The sequence below is a fragment of the Moschus berezovskii genome, chromosome 26, assembly GCF_049115385.1.
Source record: "Moschus berezovskii isolate FMDL1 chromosome 26, NW_MosBer_1.0, whole genome shotgun sequence".
NCBI lineage: Eukaryota > Metazoa > Chordata > Mammalia > Artiodactyla > Moschidae > Moschus > Moschus berezovskii.
Window position 1 is genome coordinate 21,011,874 of NC_142485.1, and position 19,872 is coordinate 21,031,745.

The following is a 19,872-nucleotide window of genomic DNA, read 5'->3' on the forward strand; positions in this document are numbered from 1 at the left end:
TGTTCATTGGAAGGACTGATGCTAAAGCTGAAAGTCCAATACTTTGGCCACTTCATGCAACGAGTTAACTCACTGGAAAAGACTCTGATGCTGGGAGGGATTGGGGGCGGGAGGAGAAGGGGACAACTGAGAATGAGATGGCTGGATGGCATCACCGACTCGATGGACATGAGTTTGAGTGAACTCTGGGAGTTGGTGATGGACAGGGAGGCCTGGCGTGCTGTGATTCATGGGGTCGCAGAGAGTTGGACACGACTGAGCAACTGAACTGAACTGATACTCTCATTTGTTTAATGAGGTTAGTTCTGTGTCCGAGTATATGCACTTGAAGAGAATGAACATTTTTGGATGTCTATTTAGAGAAAGCTTTTCATTACTTGTTTTAGGATAGGTTTAGTAATTGCTGTAGTTTTTACTTCTTGCTTTTGTAAGAAATTGTCTTTCCTTCTGTTCTAAATGATAATCTTTCCGGGTCGAGTATCCTTGGTTGCAGGTTCTTCCCTTTCAGGGCTTCGAATATATCTTGCCACTCCTTTCTGGCCTGCAGTGTTTCTGTAGAGAAATCAGTTGACAGCCAAATTGGGGGTGGGGGGGGTCCCTTGTAATTAACTCTGTTTTTCTCTTGTTACCTTTAGAATCCTTACACTTTTGCCATTTTAATTATAACATGTCTTGGTGTAGGTTTGTTTGAGATCCTCTGTGCTTCCTCCTGTACCTGGCAATGTGTTTCCTTCTTTAGATTCGGAAAGTTTTCAGTCATACGTTCTTCAAATACATTTTTGATCCCCTTTTCTCTTTCATTCCCATCTGAAATCCCTATTGTGCATAGATTGGCCCACTTTATTTTATCCCATAGGTATCTTACATTGCTTTTTTTTTTCATTTGGCTTCCTGTCTGTTTACATTGGGTAATTTCCATTATTCTGTCTTCCAGAACACTTATTCTTTTCTTATTCCCTCTTCATGATTCATTCTGCTATCCATTGCCTTCAGCTTAGCTTTCATCTCAGCACATGAATTTTCTAATTTTTCTTAGCTCCTCTTTATAGTTTCTAGTTCCTTTCTAGAACAATCTGCATTTATGTTGATCAGTTCAGTTCAGTCGCTCAGTCGTGTCCGACTCTCCGCGACCCCATGAATTACTGCACGCCAGGCCTCCCTGTCCATCACCATAGCCCTTAATTCCTTCAATTATTTTCACTGCCTCTTTTTGAACCTGGTGTCCACTAGACTGAAGAGGCCTATATTTCATTGTTCTCTCAGGGAATTCGCTTGGGTCTGTTTACTGCGAGTGCCTCCTCTGCATCTTCATTTTACTTACATTTCTCTTACTCTGGGTTTAGGAGAAACAACTAGGCACTGTAGTCTCGGATGGCTGTTTACAAGTGGGAGCACCCCTGCACAGCTTGTGTGGGTTTAATAGATTTTGGCCAGAGCGCTGTTTGGTTTGGACGCCCGCTGCCTCTTTCCTCAGGCTGACTGGTCGTTGCCCCTCACTGGGGGCGCGCAGGCACACGGCTGGTGGATGCTTCTCGAAGGGCGGGGGCTGGTGCCCACTCGGGGAACCCTCGGTGGCGGCAGCGGCTAACACCCCCAGAGCTCGTGTACTCAGTGCCCTGCTGCTGAGAGAAGCTCCTATGGTGGTCCTGCGCCCCCCAACAATGGCGCCCTGCTCTCTGGCAGGCAGGCTGCTTTCCGTGCTCCCCTGGCCCCTTCAGGGTCTTCCCCAGCAGCCAACCCCCAGTCTCCCTGCAGGGTCTGCCCTCGGAAGCGCCCCCTCTTCCCCGTTGGCCTCCCTGCCAGTGAGCGGCCTCCTCCCTCATGGCTCCCTCCCAGGGGCACAGGTCCCATCCCAATTCCCTTCTCTCTTTTTTTCTTTCCTGCCCGGTTATATGGAGATTTTCTTGCCTCTTGGAAGTCTGAGGTCTTTCCATCAGCGTTCAGTAGGTGTTCTGTGAGAATGGTTCCATAGGTAGATATAAGTTTGATGTGTCTGTGGGATCTTGATCCGACCTCCTATGTCCCACATTTGACTCCTTATCCCTCCTGAAAAATCCTCACTAGAGGGGCTTTCTCCTTCTCTGGCACTCACTCCTAACAGACATCTCAGCTCATGCCTGCTACCTTTCTCTTCCTAAATAAGATGCAGTGGGTACCACTGTGCTAGAATATATGGTCCTGAGTCTAAGGACCGGTCAAAGGAAATGTGGAATGAAACTCTAAAGATGAAGAAACTTAAAAATCTACCAATTTGGGTTTACACACAGAGTGAAACTTTTGAAACAGTATCAAAGCCATCGTACCTGGAGGTTTTCCTCCCGCCCAGGCATTGATCCAAAGTGCTGAAGAATCTGGCTTCGAAATCTGTCTCTTAAATTCTGAAACCAGCTGCAGGCTTGAGAGTAGACCAAATCGTGAAGCTGCCGGAGGTTCTCTATTTCATCTTCATTCTCAACCTAGAAAGACAACAGTAAGATGTCTGTGTTTAGTCTTCCCATCCACACTACCAATGTTATAGAAGTGTGTGTGGTGGGGGTATTAAAAAAGGAATACCTATTCCAATGCTGGATTAGAGTGTTATTTTTAAAAAATTTTCCATTTTTCATTGGAGTATAGCTGATTAACAAGGTTGTGATAGTTTCAGGTGGACAGCAAAGAGACTCAGCCATAGGTATACATGTATCCATTCTCCGCCAAACTCCCCTCCCATCCAGGCTGCCGCATGAGGTTGAGCAGAGTTCCCTTTGCTCTATAGGAGGTCCTTGTTGGTTATCCATCATACATAAACCAGAGCGTACATGTCAATCTCAATCTCCCGAACTATCTCTTCCCTCGCATTCTTCCCCCCCGGAAACCATAAGTTCATTCTCTGAGTCTGTTTTGTAAATAAGTTCATTTGTCTCACTTCTTTTTAGATTCCACATATAAGAGATGTCATAGGATATTTCTCCTCCTCTAGCTGACTTACTTCACTAAGCAAGAAGATCTCTAGGTCCATCCATGTTGCTGCAAATGGCATTATTTCCTACTTTTTAATGGCTATGTAATATTCCATTGCAGATATATACCACTCTTCTGGCGAGGGGCATTTAAGTTGCTTCCATGTCTTGGCTATTGTAAACAGTGATGCAATGAACACCAGGGCGTATGTTTCCTTTCAGACCATGTTTTTCTCTGGGTATATGCTCATGAGTATTATTCTTATGAACACAGTAAACCCCACACACCATACATTTCTGCCTCACATAATACCAATAGGCCTGACCTCTCAGCACAGCTAACCTGGCCTTGCTGAGTTGGCAGTGCAACACTGCAAAACCCAACTAACAGCCCCTAGCTGGGAGGGGCAAGATGGAGGGTGAGTTCTCTCTCAGATAAAGGTCCACAGGGACTGTGAACTCATCTCTATGGATCAAGGGCCTTTGAAAGCAGTGGAACAAAAAAGCAGAAGAATACAGTTGCTACAATGAAAGGAAAGACTGGGGGAGGTCTCAGGTGCAGATCTGCTGTGGCAAAAGCAGGAAGAGGACTGAAGAAAAGCGTAATTACAACTTTTACCAGAGAGTTCGGTCAAAAACCCTAACAAAACATGTAATAACTTAGCGTAATAATGCCAGAATATCAAAAGATACAGAAAACAGCAGAATTTCATCTTTGCATAATGTGAAGTCCTACCTCCATCCCCTCTGTACGCCCTTTGGACTTCTGGCTCATCAGACTGCAAATACAAATTAAATGCTTCAGCCTTCCAGCCTAAGATCCAAAAGACTAGGCACATAAAACACAAGTGGGAAGATTGAGCATTAACTCATCTATCTCCTATTGATTTCTTTAACACACACTCATATCCCACTCGCTCTGTGCCAGAGAGCACTATATTTCACATACATTAATGCATCTGAACAAATACCGCCTTAGTCAGCCTTTCATATGTCAAGGATGACTCAGTATAAAAACAATGAGACTCTGAAAAACATCCTGATATATAAAAGGTAAGACTATATAGTACACAAGAGACAAAAGGATGTAACTTTATTTTTTAACGACTTGAAAAATAAAACTGAAGATGAAAAAGCATCTGCTTTTTCACAACAATGTGAATGTGTTTAATGCCACTGAAAGGGTATTGGTACAAAAGCAGACATATGGATCAATGGAATAGAAATGGAGAGCCCAGAAATAAACCCAGAAACCCTACAATCAATTAACCTTTGATAGAGGAGGCAAGGGGTATTGGAAAAGTTGGACAGCCACATGTGGGTTAGAACATACCCTCTCACCATACAAAAAATAAAATGCCTTAAAGATTTAAACCTAAGACATGACACCATAAAATTTTCTACAGGAAGTCATAGGCAAAACATTCCCCTAGGTTTTCTTAAGTCAGTCTCCCAAGGCACAGAAATAAAAACAAAAAGATGCTCATCACAGTTACTAGAGAAATGCAAATCAAAACTACAATGGCCATCATTAAAAGTCTACAAAGAACAAATGCCAGAGAGGGTGTAGAGAAAAGGGAACCCTCCTTCATGACTGGTGGGAACGTAACTTGGTACAGCTACTATGGCAAACTGTATGGCAGTTTCTCAGAAAACTAAGAATTACCACATTAGCCAGCAATCCTACTTCTGGGCATACATCCTGATAAAACTATAATTCAAAAAGATACACGCACCCCTATGTTCACAGCAGCACTATTCACAATAGCCAAGACACAGAAACAATGAATGGATAAAGATGTGGTTCAGTTCAGTTCAGTTCAGTCGCTCAGTCGTGTCCGACTCTCTGCGACCCCATGAATCATAGCACACCAGGCCTCCCTGTCCATCACCAACTCCCAGAGTTCACTCAAACTCATGTCCATAGAGTTGGTGATGCCATCCAGCCATCTCATTCTCTGTCATCCCCTTCTCCTCCCGCCCCCAACCTTTCCCAGCATCAGAGTCTTTTCCAGTGAGTCAACTCGTCGCATGAGGTGGCCAAAGTATTGGAGTTTCAGCCTTAGCATCAGTCCTTCCAATGAACACCCAGGATTGATCTCCTTTAGAATGGACTGGTTGGATCTCCTTGCAGTCCAAGGGACTCTCAAGAGTCTTCTCCAACACCACAGTTCAAAAGCATCAATTCTTCAGCGATCAGCTTTCTTCACAGTCCAACTCTCACATCCATACATGACCACGGGAAAAACCATTGCCTTGACTAGACGAACCTTTGTTAGTAAAGTAATGTCTCTGCTTTTTAATATACTATCTAGGTTGGTCATAACTTCCCTTCCAAGGAGTAAGCGTCTTTTAATTTCATGGCTGCAATCAGCATCCGCAGTGATTTTGGAGCCCAAAAATATAAAGTCTGACACTGTCTCCACTGTTTTTCCATCTATTTCCCATGAAGTGATGGGACGAGATGCCATGATCTTTGTTTTCTGAATGTTAAGCTTCAAGCCAACCTTTTCACTCTCCTCTTTCACTTTCATCAAGAGGCTTTTGAGTTCCTCTTCACTTTCTGCCATAAGGGTGGTGTCATCTGCATATCTGAGGTTATTGATATTTCTCCCGGCAATCTTGATGCCAGATTGTGCTTCTTCTAGCCCAGCATTCCTCATGATGTACTCTGCATATAAGTTAAATAAGCGGGGTGACAATATTCAGCCTTGACGTACTCCTTTTCCTATTTGGAACCAATCTGTTGTTCCATGTACAGTTCTGACTGTTGCTTCCTGACTTGCATACAGGTTTCTCAAGAGGCAGGTCAGGTGGTCTGGGATTCCCATCTCTTGAAGAATTTTCCACAGTTTATTGTGATCCACACAGTCAAAGGCTTTGGCATAGTCAATGAAGCAGAAATAGATGTTTGTCTGGAACTCTCTTTTTTCTCCATGATCCAGCGGATGTTGGCAATTTGATCTCTGGTGCCTCTGCCCTTTCTAAAACCTGCTTGAACATCTGGGAGTTCACGGTTCACATACTGCTGAAGCCTGGTTTGGGGAATTTTGAGCATGACTTTACTAGCGTGTGAGATGAGTGCAATTGTGCGGTAGTTTGAGCATTCTTTGGCATTGCCTTTCTTTGGGATTAGAATGAAGACTGACCTTTTCCAGTCCTGCGGCCACTGCTGAGTTTTCCAAATTTGCTGGCATATTGAGTGCAGCACTTTCACAGATTTAGATATGACCTAAATCAAAGATGTGGTACACACTGCTAATGCAGAACCAACAAGGTCTTACTGTGTAGCACAGGGAAATCTATTCAGTATTATGTGGCAGCCTGAATGGGAAGGGAGTTTGAGGGGAAATGGGTGTATACAGCTATGGCTGATTCCCACTGCTGTCCACCTGGAACTATCACAATATTGTTAACTGGCTACACTCCAATATAAAATGAAAAGTTAAAAAAGATGTGTTACATACATACACGACTACTCAGCCATAAAAAAATGCCGTTTGTAGCAACGTGGCTGCAACCACAGTAAAGTGAAGTAAGGCAGAAAGAGAGACAAATACCACATGGAATCACTTACATGTGCAATTCAAAACATGACACAGATGAACCTATAGAATGGAACCATGGGGACAGAGAATACACTCGTCGTCGCCAAGGGAGAGGGGATCGGTGGAGGGATGAAGGGAGAGGTTAGCAGATGCAAGCTTTTATATACAGAATGCATAAACAAGGTCCTACTGTATAGCACAGAGAACTATGCTCAGTATTCTGTAATAAACGAAAATGGAAAATATTTACATGTTTTAATATTTTATGTATAAATGAATCACTTCACTGTTCAGCAGAAATTAACACAACACTGTAAATCAACTATACTTCAATTTCTAAATCTTGATTAAAAAAATAAACATGTTACTTGTTAAAACTATTACAAAAGAAAAAAGTAGTTTCCAGCCTTATAAAATTCAAGGGACTAAACCATGAACTTTGGTAAACAAGGAATGATAAAAATCATGAGTCTTGGTTAGAAAAAGGAGCTGAAAAGCTGGCAGAAGTTTTAAAGTTATGGAATTTCCTTGCAATAACAGAATCTAAAATGTTATTGAAAGACAGAAAACAGAATTACAACACCAAGGGAAAAAAATAGCCTTGATATAAAAAACAAACTTGAGAAGCTTTCCCAGAATGAACAAGAAATCATTACACAGATATGGCACTAAGAAAAATTATTAGACATTCCTAAAACTACAACATAGAGAATTCAGGTTTCTAAACATCAAATCCATAACACTTATATATAGTCAAGGAATTTTGTCAGCAAATCCAGTATATGGAGATGTAAATTTACACAAAACTAAGTTTATTAGTTTTACCAAGAATATCACCTTTAGGAAATGAGTCCATTAATCAAATGTGCTAAGGCACAGACTATATCAATCAACCCAAAATTCCAACTCAATACTTCTAGCTCACTGCACAAAGTTTTCCCATAGCATCTTTATAATAAAATAGGATAGGCAGTATCAGATTTAATGAAGTTCATCAGCAGAGAAGCTTATCAAGAGTGCAATGATAAAACACAGCACTTGAAGCCAGAGAGCTGGCTTTAAATTATTATCGTCTTGGCAAATTATTAATACTCCCGAATCCTACTTTCCTTACCTGCTATCTGACTTTTGAAAATTCAGGGAGCTACTGTTGGTAGAAATGCCCAATGCTAACACTCAGTAAATGTTGCTTGGGATGATCAAGCAGATCAATGAACAAGTAAGTGATAATACAAGATTTTATGATTTTTCTAATTTTCTAATGCCCTTCCAAAGAAAATTGCCTTCAATTTGATATTTATAGTATCGCAAATCATTTTTCTGGTAGCTAAACTAATTGCAGACGAGTTGACTCACTGGAAAAGACCCTGATGCTGGGAAAGGTTGGGGGCGGGAGGAGAAGGGGACGACGGAGAATGAGATGGCTGGAGGGCATCACCGACTCTGTGGACATGAGTTTGAGTGTACTCCGGGAGTTGGTGATGGACAGGGAGGCCTGGCGTTCTGTGATTCATGGGGTCGCGGAGAGTCGGACACGACTGAGCGACTGAACTGAACTGAACTGAACTGAAAGCAGGTACTAGAAATATCAAAAGGGGAGCGTTAACCCTATTCAGGAAAATTATCACACTAACCCTCCCCAGGTAAGATACCACCTATAATTATACTGACAATGCTGTATCTGTGATGCTCTAGAGTTTTCTATGTTATCACTGAGGTTACCTTGCTGCTGCTAAGTCACGTCAGTCGTGTCCGACTCTGTGTGACCCCACAGACGGCAGCCCACCAGGCTCCCGTCTCTGGGATTCTCCAGGCAAGAACACTGGAGTGGGTTGCCATTTCCTTCTCCAGAGGTTACCTTAGGCATATCTTAATATATAGAACCATTCAAGGATTTCAGGTTTACCTTTACATCAGAGTTCAATCTACTGCTGACTGCATCAGCTTTGACTACTAATTAATTTAAAAGGGCAAGAATTAGCAGGTTTCATAACTTAGGCTGGAGGTTCAATTCAACACCCTGCTTTTGTTAAGTAACTACCATGCAGCTACACATGTGACTACATTCTAGGCACGGCGGTGGTTGTCAAGGCAGTAGAAATAAACAAAGTCTAGGTTCTGATCTCCCAAGTTCTCTTGGAACTCACAATAATTAACAGCAAGATAATATAAAGGTCCACCTGAAACTGTCACAACATTGTTCATCAGCTATCCTCCATTATAAAATAAAAAGTTCAAAAAAAATGAGAAGAAGGTAACGGAGCTAATTTGCCGAAGTATTGATGAGCGTCTCTGACAGGAAGAACTGGTTAATGTGCCTAGAAAACTGCAGCCTTCATGCCTGTACAGTGCCTAGGACACAGTACCCCAATGCTGAAAAAGGGTAGGTTGTAATACCTTAATATCTTCCAGGTATTCAATGTCTGCAGTGCAATATCCATCTTTCATTCCTCTTTTTAAAACCCTAAACCGCTTTCCTCCAACGGTATCAACCACAGACCTTCCATCAGGCAAGAAATGTACATTTCTAATTTGTAACATACAACCATAATCTGCAAAACTAGAAGAAAAACTCCAGTTAGTATCAAAAGTTCAAGCCACAAGCATGCACGTTCTCAGCAACATTCACAGAAAATCCAAGAATCAATAAAAGCATTTAGACAAAAAGCATACCTATTCTGTGTATCACTGACGCACATCCCAAACTGTTTAGTTCCAGTCTGTATACTTCGTCGAATCATCAATCTGTATCTTGGCTCAAATACATGAAGAGGGCAAGGCACAGTGGGATAGGCCATAGTGCAAACAAATATTGGAACATTCTTGGTCAAGCTGAAGAAGAAAAAAATTGCATTACTATATATCAGAAGATACAACAAAAATGAGTGAAACTTTCAATAAATAATAGAAAACAAAAAGAAATTTACTCTAAAATCAGGTAATTTTTATTCTTGGCAGAAATAAGAATCAGTATCCCCTTCATTAAAGCTCATGTTGATACAATATTAATCCTAAAACTGTTTGCAGTCCTCTTACAAGTAAATTCGAATTTACAAAGTTGTCATATAGAGCTATATACTTTTATGAATAAAAAAGCAATTGATTGTAACTATTTTATATTAAAACTGTTTAAAATATTTGTAACATGACAGAGTTATTATCTTCTATCCATAAGACACTCTTACTCTTGGACAATAATAAGAAGTGAGGTCCTGCAAAGGACAAAAAACACATCTTTAAGAATTTTTAGTCACTAAAATATTTTCTCACAAAAGCAGGTAATTCAATGGCATTAAATTTTTTCCAGATAATTAAAATGATACATTTTAATGCCCAGATTGGCAGGAAATATGAAGGTTAAAGGCAGCGCTCAGTTTCTCATTAATCTAAAGAAACCCTTTGGCAAGGGTATGGGGAAAAACTGGCAGTTGACGGGGGCAGTTTAAAATAGTACAGCCATACCAAAGAAGAATTTGGCTATATACATCAAAAAAATTTTTTAAATAGTATACTTTTTTCTGCAAGTATTATAAAAATGTTCAACGTATATAGTAGCCAAAACTTAGAAGCAGAAAGAGAACCAGTAAAATAAATTATGATGTAACCATAAAATGAGATACTATATTTAGACTTTAATGAGAAAAGGAAGGTATTGAATAATAGGAGTAAAATAATCCCATCTTTGTTTATAATGTATTTATATACATTAAAATTGGGAAGGCTATATGCCCCAAAATGCCAGTGGTGATTACCTTTGAGTTACAGATTATGGCTCTCCCTGCCCCCCACCCCTGCCAACTAATATTTTCTACTCTTTCTTCAAAAAGACCACAATGTGAAGTCTATATGTAATACACGTTTAACATACAAGTCCTAATTCCTTTACTTTTAAAACTGTGTCTTTTATCATCATTAAGCACTCTTATGATGAACATAAAAACTGGGCCGGGGGGGTGGGGGGAGACACAACCCAGTATATCTTTTAATTAGCAAAACTTGTAAGTACCAAAGAATGAGCTACCCTTAAGAAAATAGCCCAGTTAGTACACAGTGAGATTCACAAGGCTTCTCTCCATCACACCCAGCTTCCCTTGCATCACTACTCCTGTCATTCACGAATTCTGGTCTTTGTGGGGTGGTCTGGTCCTGTCATTGCGTTTAAGTATTTCAAAAATAAATCTGAAGCCTTCTTGTATCTAGCCTTTTGCAGTCTTGGTCCAAAAGGTCTATAATCCACACATTAGAATATTTTCTATCACAAAGTCACAATAAAATATCAGTTCCATCAGAAGACAAACCACTATCAACTTCTATAAAGAAAAGATAGAAACCTTTCTTCTATTGAAGACCGATGACAACCACTGACCAGATGACATTTGGTGGACACATACTAAAAACAAAAAGTCTGTAAAGCACAGTTATCTTTTTCTTAGACAGTGAGAAGTAGAAAATGTTTTAATTTATATTAAAAAAAACAAACAAACTAGAAACAGCATGTGAAAATTACAATTTTGGTCTTCAGTGTCCAGTTACAAGAAAGTGGGAAAAAAGAGTTAAGAAATTAGAAACTTGGAGACTGAAGAAAATGGTGAAAGAGGTCAAGTCATGGAGGGAAGAGAAAAGAAGAAAAGCAACAAAACCAGGTCCAAATTACCCATCCCTGATTAGCTTTTTATGTACTCCGTAGTACCCTGTACCACTGAATCCCAAAGTCACCACCAGGTTTTTGACCTTCCTGATACTAAGTCAATTATGCGAACAGTCAGTATCTTCATTGAGAATTTAGCCCCTAAGTCACCCCTTCCAATTTCAGTCTCAGGTCTCAAGGGCCCACCCCTTGCAAACCTCTAATTGGCTACTCCCCCTGCCAATCCAGGCCACTTACCCTCTACTTTCTCCTGTGGGCGGGGACTGATAGTTCAGGGCAGCAGCTCCCTGCAACCACCTCCACCAGCCTGACGTCCCTGGAGGAACACTCCCCGGCCCTCGGCCACCCCCCTCATCTAAAAGACTGCTTCAGTGTGGAGAGCTGTCAGTAAGTCACTCCCAACAGAACATCTGGAAGTTACCAAATAAACCTGGAAACTTGAGTGTTGAAGACGGGGGAAATTAACCAATAATAGTTTACGCTATGCCTTTGACTAGACTGGGCTGAACTACAGACAGAACCCAGTGGCCGTGAGGAGGCTTCTCATTATTTCAAAGGGTAGTAGTTTGATTTGATTATGTTAATTTGTATGAGAAGAAACTTACTGTGAGAGTTCAGCAGTTTCTTCATCATATATTTTTTTTCTCTCAGACAGCTCATCAGGCAGATACTTCACTATTAAATCTTCCAACAGCTGTGTGACACAGTACCTCCTATCTGCTAGATACTGAAAGACAATATTATTTTACATTCCAGCACTTTCCCCCCCCTACAGTACAAAACAGGTAAAACAGTTTAACTCATATAGTAAAGCCTTTATTACATATTTACCCAGTCGGTTCTGAATTCATTAGTGAGGGGGAACAATACAATGGATGATGCTAAACTGGAAAACCTGCCTGAAGCTTAGCTCAAGAGCATTCATCATAAGTCTGCAACCTGAAACAAGTTCTGTATGTAAGACGATCCTTGTCTTGCTATGATCACACACCATCAACGGCAGTTAGCACTGCTCCTGCTGTCTCCCACACCAAAGGTAAGTTCCTTCTGACAGTGCATGTGTATCTGAAACTAGCATTTTAACAGAGAAACAAAAATAAGGAATAAAGAAAATAATGCATTTGCCTTATTTAGGAAAAGCAAAGTTGCTCCCTTTTTTTGTTCCAGATAACTTTTCTTTCAGATTTTTCTTCTGCTGTCATCCCACTGTGATTACTGATGCCCTTATCAAGAGACTGCTTTTCCTATGTGAGCCACCCTCTGGATAAAGCGGTCCATTTGTGCTACTCCCATAACATTCTGAACGCTGCCACCCTGAGACATTTTTGTGTTACTCTCTCTTCCAACTGCCAAAAGCCATCTGACTATCTATCCTTCAAGGTCTGGCTGCAATTTTACCTTTTGCATAAAGTGTTCCTTAATTATTTTTCTGTCTCCCAGGAATAACCTTTAATGTATAGAAGGCAGCTACCATACCCTGCACTATATTAGCTGGACAGGGATATATTATATCTCTGTAACTAAACTAAGAACTGCATAGGGCCAGGGACCAGTTCAGTGTGTACACAGAATTCTGAACAAAATATATGTGTGTGTATATGTGTGTATATATATGTCTAATACCATTTTGCTTAATAAAAGTAATGAGGAAAACTCTTGTGAGACAACCACAAGATAAAAAGAAACCAGTTTTTCCTCCAGATCCAGCAAAAATAAGGGTTTTGTCAGTATCTAATGAAGTACAGAGTAGAAAATATGAAAGGTGGGTAAATGGCTTATACTTGTGGTTTTTAAACTTCAGCATGAACCATGGCTTGTTCAAAGTGCAGACTGCTGAGCCCTCACCAGGTTTCTGATTTAGTGGCTCTGGGGAAGGGTCTGCGAATCCGTATTTCTAACAAGTTCCCAAGGGATATAGATGCTGCTGGGCTGGGGAACATGCCTTGAGAACAACTGGGCTACTGACTGGAGAGATGCACTCTTGAGCAGATAATATATACATAGATAACTTAAGAGTTCATTATAAAATTAATCAAATTAGAGATATAAAAGCAATTTCAAAGTAATAAAGATGTTTTAAAACTTAAGACTCATGTATTAAGTTTGGGAAATATGGTCTCTCTTCCATTACTGGTAAGAATCTAAATTTGTACATTACTTGGGACCTAGGCAATCTGGCAGTGGGTTTTAAGAGTCTTAAAATATATGGCCTTTGATCCAGTAATTCTCCCAGGAATTTATCCTAAGAGTCAAAGACACTGACCATAGTATACTAAAAAAAAAGAAAAGAACAACTTAAATGCTCCAAAACCGAAAAATGTTGTATCATTGGACTAGTATGCTGCTATGAAAATCACATCTTTGAAATGCATTCAGATGAAAAAATGAGCAAAATAAGTAGGAAAAGCAGAAAACTAGAGCATATCCATTTTATCCATGTAAATGTATATTTAGACTTTACCCATTATACTTGGTGTCTTCAAGTCAGGACAAAGGATAAAGTTATTTTTAAACAGTCTGTTAGTTACATTTTTAAATAACATCCTTCCTTTGTTTTCCTTAGAACTTCAGACATTTAAGGAGGGATAACTCTAAATTTAAAGCATAGTAAATATATAAGCATATCTAAAAACTCTGAAAAACCAGGAAAGATAGTTATGTTTTAGAATACTTTATCTGAAAACAGTCTAAAAGTTGGAAATATAAAACTCTTTAAGAATAAAGATTTAGTTCAGGTTTCCGGACTTTGTAAACTTTCTGTGTTTTGTGTTCTACTACATATAGGGTTGCTGCTGCTGCTGAGTCACTTCAGTCGTGTCCGACTCTGTGTGACCCCAGAGACGGCAGCCCACCAGGCTCCCCCGTCCCCGGGATTCTCCAGGCAAGAACACTGGAGTGGGTTGCCATTTCCTTCTTAAGTGCATGAAAGTGAAAAGTGAAAGTGAAGTCGCTCAGTCATGTCCGACTCTTTGCGACCCCATGGACTGCAGCCCACCAGGCTCCTTCATCCATGGGATTTTCCAGGCAAGGGTTGCTATGTTGTATGAAATGTAACAATAAATATATGCTACGTGATATCCGTACAGAGCTATGCTTTCTACATTGGAAATAACTATTTTTAATAGCAAAATGGTTTTCATCAAATTTTTACATCGTATTTGCAAGACACTTTTTTTTCTTAAAATCTAGAGGCAGAATCCTCTCCTGGATCAATGCTACCACTGCAACAAGAATTCTAAGGCTCTGGCCTCACCTTTGAGGACATCAAGCAGGACTGAAGAGGGTGCTGCCCTCCCACTGGTTACAGAAGAGACCCACCTAAGATCCAGCTGTTCTCTAATGCAGGTGATCAGTGCAGACCACCTGCCAGACAAGGAGGGGTGTGGGAAGCTGTGCCTCCCTCTCCTTGCCAGGCTACCACTTTCGAGAACTGCGCTGTCCATTGTGGGAGCCACTACTCACACATGCCTACTTAAATGTAAATTAATTAAAAGTACAAACACCAATACAGTATACTAACGCATATATATGGAATCTAGAAAGATGGAAATGATAACCCTGTATACGAGACAGCAAGAGAAACACAGATGTATAGAACAGTCTTTGGGACTCTGAGGGAGAGGGTGAGGGTGGGATGATTTGGGAGAATGGCATTGAAACATGTATGTTGTCACATGCGGGGGGAAAAAAAAAAGATGTACAATATAATGATTTGACTTATAAAAAAAAGAAAAAAAAAAGTACAGTCCCTCCCACACATGTGGCCAGAAGCTACCATATTGGACAGCATAGATACAGAGCATTTCCATCAATGTAGCAAGTTCTACTGGACAGAGTTGGTCCAGATGTTAAGGGGATTGACGGAGGCCTGAAATCCAACCTAAAAATGGGGGTGGGCGGCAGGGCAGTTGAGATTCCCCAACACTGTCATTAAAATCAACATAATCCTGACCAGGTACTTGATCACACCTCATCTGTTTAAAAAATTAAGTATGGGGATTTGGTCTTCAGACTCTGCTTTCTCCCACCCTCTCCAAACTCACTTTCCTCCAACTCTAGCAGATGGGTAATGAGACATGCATGATCCCTTTTGGTCAATCAATATGTATAATGTAATTTATTCTGAACCTAATAATCATCATTTCTTTGGCTAAATAGAAATCAAACCATGTTGCTACACATAAGAGCAATAAACAAATACGCAAATGCTTACCTCTTTTAAGCTTTCTTTGCAAAGAGGACAATATGGTGTGTGATCTAAACAACGCTCAAGACAGTTCTTACAGAAAGAATGTCCACAAGGGGTTGTCACTGGCTCAAAAAACAACCTGAAATCAACCAGAATACATGTTAGTTCTCACCATAAGCTGTCCACTGGAAAAAATGAACAAATAATGTAACCGTAACACTAGCTTCTGTTTAGAAGAGGAAGAAGGGAAGGACCAGTAGTAAATGCCAGGTAAAGCCTCCTGAACTGTTTAAAAGTTCACCATCATCAGGGGTACCCTGCTTGGAGATGTACAGACTAATATAACCACCACTCACAGGGGCTACTGCAGCCTTGAAACGGGGCTGGTCCAAACTGAGATACTTCTAAAATACACACCAGACTAGTGCAAGATTAACAATGTAAACTGTCTCATTACTTATTCATTTGTTTTTGTATACACTCATCACTTTAAAACTGGTTTTCTTAAAAAGCTTATAAAAACCTTACTATATGAAATTCATTCAAAATAATCCACTGAATATTACCATTGAATCCTAAAGAAAACTGATGCTCAAAACCAGATGTGATACTCAAACAATATGGAAAAACGAGTTTTCCTTACATTTTAGTTATTTCCTGAAACACAATCTTTGGGAGTTCCCAGAAGTATTGTTAGATGTATAGGTACTTTATAAATCGTTGGGGTCTGATCCCCTCACCTCAAGATGAAGCAGCCGAGGGTCAGAATCAAGGGACTTGGCTCAGAATACCTGGTGTGGCCAGTTCCAGGTGCTTTACACACTGTTCCTTGCCTCCACCACAATTTATATAAATGGAAAATGTTCTCCCCAAATTATCAGTCTTAGAATTACAAGCATTCACATAATGGAAATCCTTATCCAGTGTTAACTTAAAAAGGATTTTGGAGTTAAGATGCATAAACAAGATAGAATCACATACACAGAATACATCATTGTATTCTCCAGTTCAGTTCAGTTCCGTCGCTCAGTCGTGTCCGACTCTTTGCGATCCCATGAATCACAGCACACCAGGCCTCCCTGTCCATCACCAACTTCCGGAGTTCACTCAAACTCATGTCCATCGAGTTGGTGATGCCATCCAGCAATCTCATTCTCTGTCGTCCCCTTCTCCTCCCGCCCCTAATCCTTCCCAGCATCAGTCTTTTCCAGCGAGTCAACTCATTGCATGAGGTGGCCAAAGTACTGGAGTTTCAGCTTTAGCATCAGTCCCTCCAATGAATACCCAGGATTGATCTCCTTTAGAATGGACTGGTTGGATCTCCTTGCAGTCCAAGGGACTCTCAAGAGTCTTCTCACCCAAATCTAAAACCACGGAGTCTCAGTAATAACATGTATAGCTTTTGTAGTACAATTCCTCAGATACTTTCTATATTTTAGTCATTTGATTCTTATAAGACTTAAATATAGCATGGTGGTAAAGAATCTGCCTGCCAGTGCAGGAGACGTGAGAGATGCGGGTTCAATCCCTGGGTTGGGAAGATGCCCTGCAGAAGGAAATGGAAACCCACTGCAGTATTCTGGCCTGGAGAATTCCACGGACAGAGGAGCCTGGTGGGCTACAGTCCACAGGGTCGCAAAGAGTCAGACACGACTGACAGACTAGTGCACGTGCACACACACACAAATCCTGACACCACTTTCTCAGTAAGTGAAAAGTCAAAGTTAGTTGCTCAGTCATGGTGAAGAAAGGGAATGGGCCCACCAGGGAAGCCCCTTCTAAGTAAGGAAAAGCTAAATAAGGTTCAGATTATATTATTTGCCCAAGATGTGAAAGGAAAACTGAGGACTAAAATTCTTATCTTTTGATTTTTAATTCACTACTCTGTTACTTCACACTGCTTATTCTTAAGAGTTTAGCTCAGCTGCTCAGTCGTGTCCGACTCTTTGCGAACCCATGGACTGCAGCACACCAGGCTTCCCTGCCCATCACCAACTCCCAGAGTTCACTCAAACTCATGTCCGTTGAGTCGGTGATGCCATCCAACCATCTCATCCTCTGTCGTCCCCTTCTCCTCCTGGGTTCAATCTTTCCCAGCATCACGGTCTTTTCCAAGGAGTCAGTTCTTTGCGTCAGGTGGCCAAAGTACTGGAGTTTCGGCTTCAGCATCAGTCCTTCCAATGAATATTCAGGACTGATTTCCTTTAGGTTAGACTGGTTTGATCTTGCAGTCCAAGGAAGTCCAGTTCTTACAAAGAAGATTATCTTTATCTACTCTGTACTTATTTACATTAATATAAAATATTCATCTCATAAAATTTGACATACTTACCTCATGCAGAGAGAACACTCAAAATCTGAGACATCTATTAATTCTTCTGGGACATCACCGTAAGTTAATGAAAACGTACAGACTTCAGTGGGAATTTCTATTAAAACAAAGAGATGGGGTTATCTTTTTTAGGAAAAAAGTTTGGAAGCCATTCTGAATAAATCAATGTGTTTTCTGTGAGTGTACTGAAATTTTTACCTCCCTGTCTTTTCAGCTTATTTCTTCCATCTTCATTTACAATCACATCCTGGTCTAAAAGAGACAACTTTCTTTTGAGCAGAACACCTTTCTCTTGAAGACAAAGTGAGGGTTCCGAGGACACTCTTTTTAAACAGTCCTCTCTGGCAGGCATGTCTGTTGAATTTATAGCCTGTGTTGACCGAGCACGGTTTAGGCTCCCTTTGACAGGCTCTGAGGTGACCTCTGCTATTTCTTCATTCTACAAAAAAATGCAACAAATAAAGGTAACTGACTGTATGTTTTTATTGTCCTTATTGCTCTCGCCAAGAACTAAACTGAAATAGAACTGTGATGTCTTGAAAGGTTTATTTTATTGTTCATTTAAAACAAAACCAACTTTTAATTTTAAAACCCTGGCAAGTAAAGGATTTTTGCCAGTACTCAGATAGCCCTGGACAGCAAGCTGACTTCTGTCATAATGAGGTTTAAGCAGTTATGCTAATATAGTTGTTTCTGCTACAAGGAAAGTAAGATAAATACAATGTTCTGTTTTTTTCCAAGAGACAAACATTTCTGACATTCAGGTGATGTAACATTGTGATTAATGAGCAGATATTTCACAAAGAAGTTTTCAGTGTAAAATAAAAGGTCACAGATGGAATCCTATTAAGACAAGCCTTACTAAGTTGAAAGTACCTACACAGATTTTAGTATTAATACTTGAAACTAGGAAAGTGAAGATCTTGTAAAGAAAATGGATACACTAAGCCTATTGACCGTCTTTTCTCACCCCTTACCTGCTCTGGGCTCAGCTCACTGGCAGAGTGAGACTCTTCCATCACTGAAGGAAAACTGAAAGGTTTGTTTTTAATACACGGTAATGAACTCCAGGAAGAGTCCTTCAAGCCTTCTTTTAAGTTTTCAGGTGATAATAAATCACATAAAATCTGTAAGGAAGATATCATAAAGAATAATGAAAAATATAAAATATTTTATTAAGGATAATTTAGTTACTTAATATTTAAGAGGGCTTCTCTTGTGGCTCAGCTGGTAAAGAATCTGCCTGCAATGTGGGAATCCCTGGGTTGGTAAGATCCCCTGGAGAAGGGAAAGGCTACCCACTTCAATATTCTGGCCTAGAGAATTCCATGGACTATATAATCCATGGGGTTACAAGAGTCAGACATGATTGAGTGACTTTCACTCACTTCACTCACTCAATATTTAAGAATTTTTTTATATGGAGTATAAACTATAAAAATATCCAATCACTTTGTTGTACACTTGAAACTAATAATATTGTAAATCAGCTATACATCAACTGAAAAAAGAAAACTTACAGCTAATATTATTTTTAACAGGCAGGGAAGGAACAGGTCAAGTAAAAAAAACAAGGACTTCCACGTTGATTTTAAAAGTCCTACCAAAACCAAGGTGTGCCTCCAAGGGGGTCAAACCACATCAAAGAAATGGTTCAAAAGGAGGGCTCCAGGGTGATTAGACTGGTGGCCTGAGAAAGATGCCCAAGGTAAAGGCTGACATGTATATATAAGGTTTGTAGAAAGAAGAGATCTTAAGTGGAAAACATTTACCTCTGACCATCAGCAAGTCCCATCCTGTCAATATAGTTAATGGTTCATCCCAATGTATATTCTAAGGCTGAACTTAGACTGTTTATGTGAACTTGGACCTTTAACCACAGAACTAAAATTCCATGTGTTTACAGTGAATTTAGCTTCTCCCTGAACCAATGACCTGTATGGTCAGTCACCACTAACGGGGGCACCCCATGGCAGCAGGCCCAAACAGAGGCAGCTGCAGGATCTAACCTCTGGGTGCTTCTCTCAGGACACCTCAAACTCTCCAACAAGGGGATCACAACAGAGGAACAGACTGGCTACAAGGAAATGAGAGGGATTCAAATTTGTTTGCTTGTCAAATAAGCTGTATGTATATGTACAGCATATACACATTTCTTAAAGTTTCAACTTGGAAGTTCGGTTTTTCAGCTGTTCTATCTCTCAAGGCACAAAACT

General features: G+C 40.4%; 1 protein-coding gene across 2 annotated transcripts in view; it reads right to left on the bottom strand.

Annotated features, from left to right (window-relative positions):
* LONRF1 (LON peptidase N-terminal domain and ring finger 1) overlaps window positions 1-19,872 on the bottom strand; it is a 62,430-nt gene that overhangs the window by 11,328 nt on the left and 31,230 nt on the right. For both annotated transcript variants that reach the window (XR_016036520.1, XM_055416526.2), the window contains exons 4-11: window positions 18,634-18,783; window positions 17,855-18,095; window positions 17,657-17,753; window positions 15,349-15,463; window positions 11,741-11,862; window positions 9,161-9,319; window positions 8,885-9,047; window positions 2,304-2,456 (exon numbers count right to left, since the gene is read on the bottom strand). Coding sequence is in view for 1 of the 2 variants with exons in the window: in XM_055416526.2 (XP_055272501.2) it covers window positions 2,304-2,456; window positions 8,885-9,047; window positions 9,161-9,319; window positions 11,741-11,862; window positions 15,349-15,463; window positions 17,657-17,753; window positions 17,855-18,095; window positions 18,634-18,783 (1,200 nt within the window). In the remaining variant the exon portion in view is untranslated. The remainder of the gene's footprint in view (window positions 1-2,303; window positions 2,457-8,884; window positions 9,048-9,160; window positions 9,320-11,740; window positions 11,863-15,348; window positions 15,464-17,656; window positions 17,754-17,854; window positions 18,096-18,633; window positions 18,784-19,872) is intronic.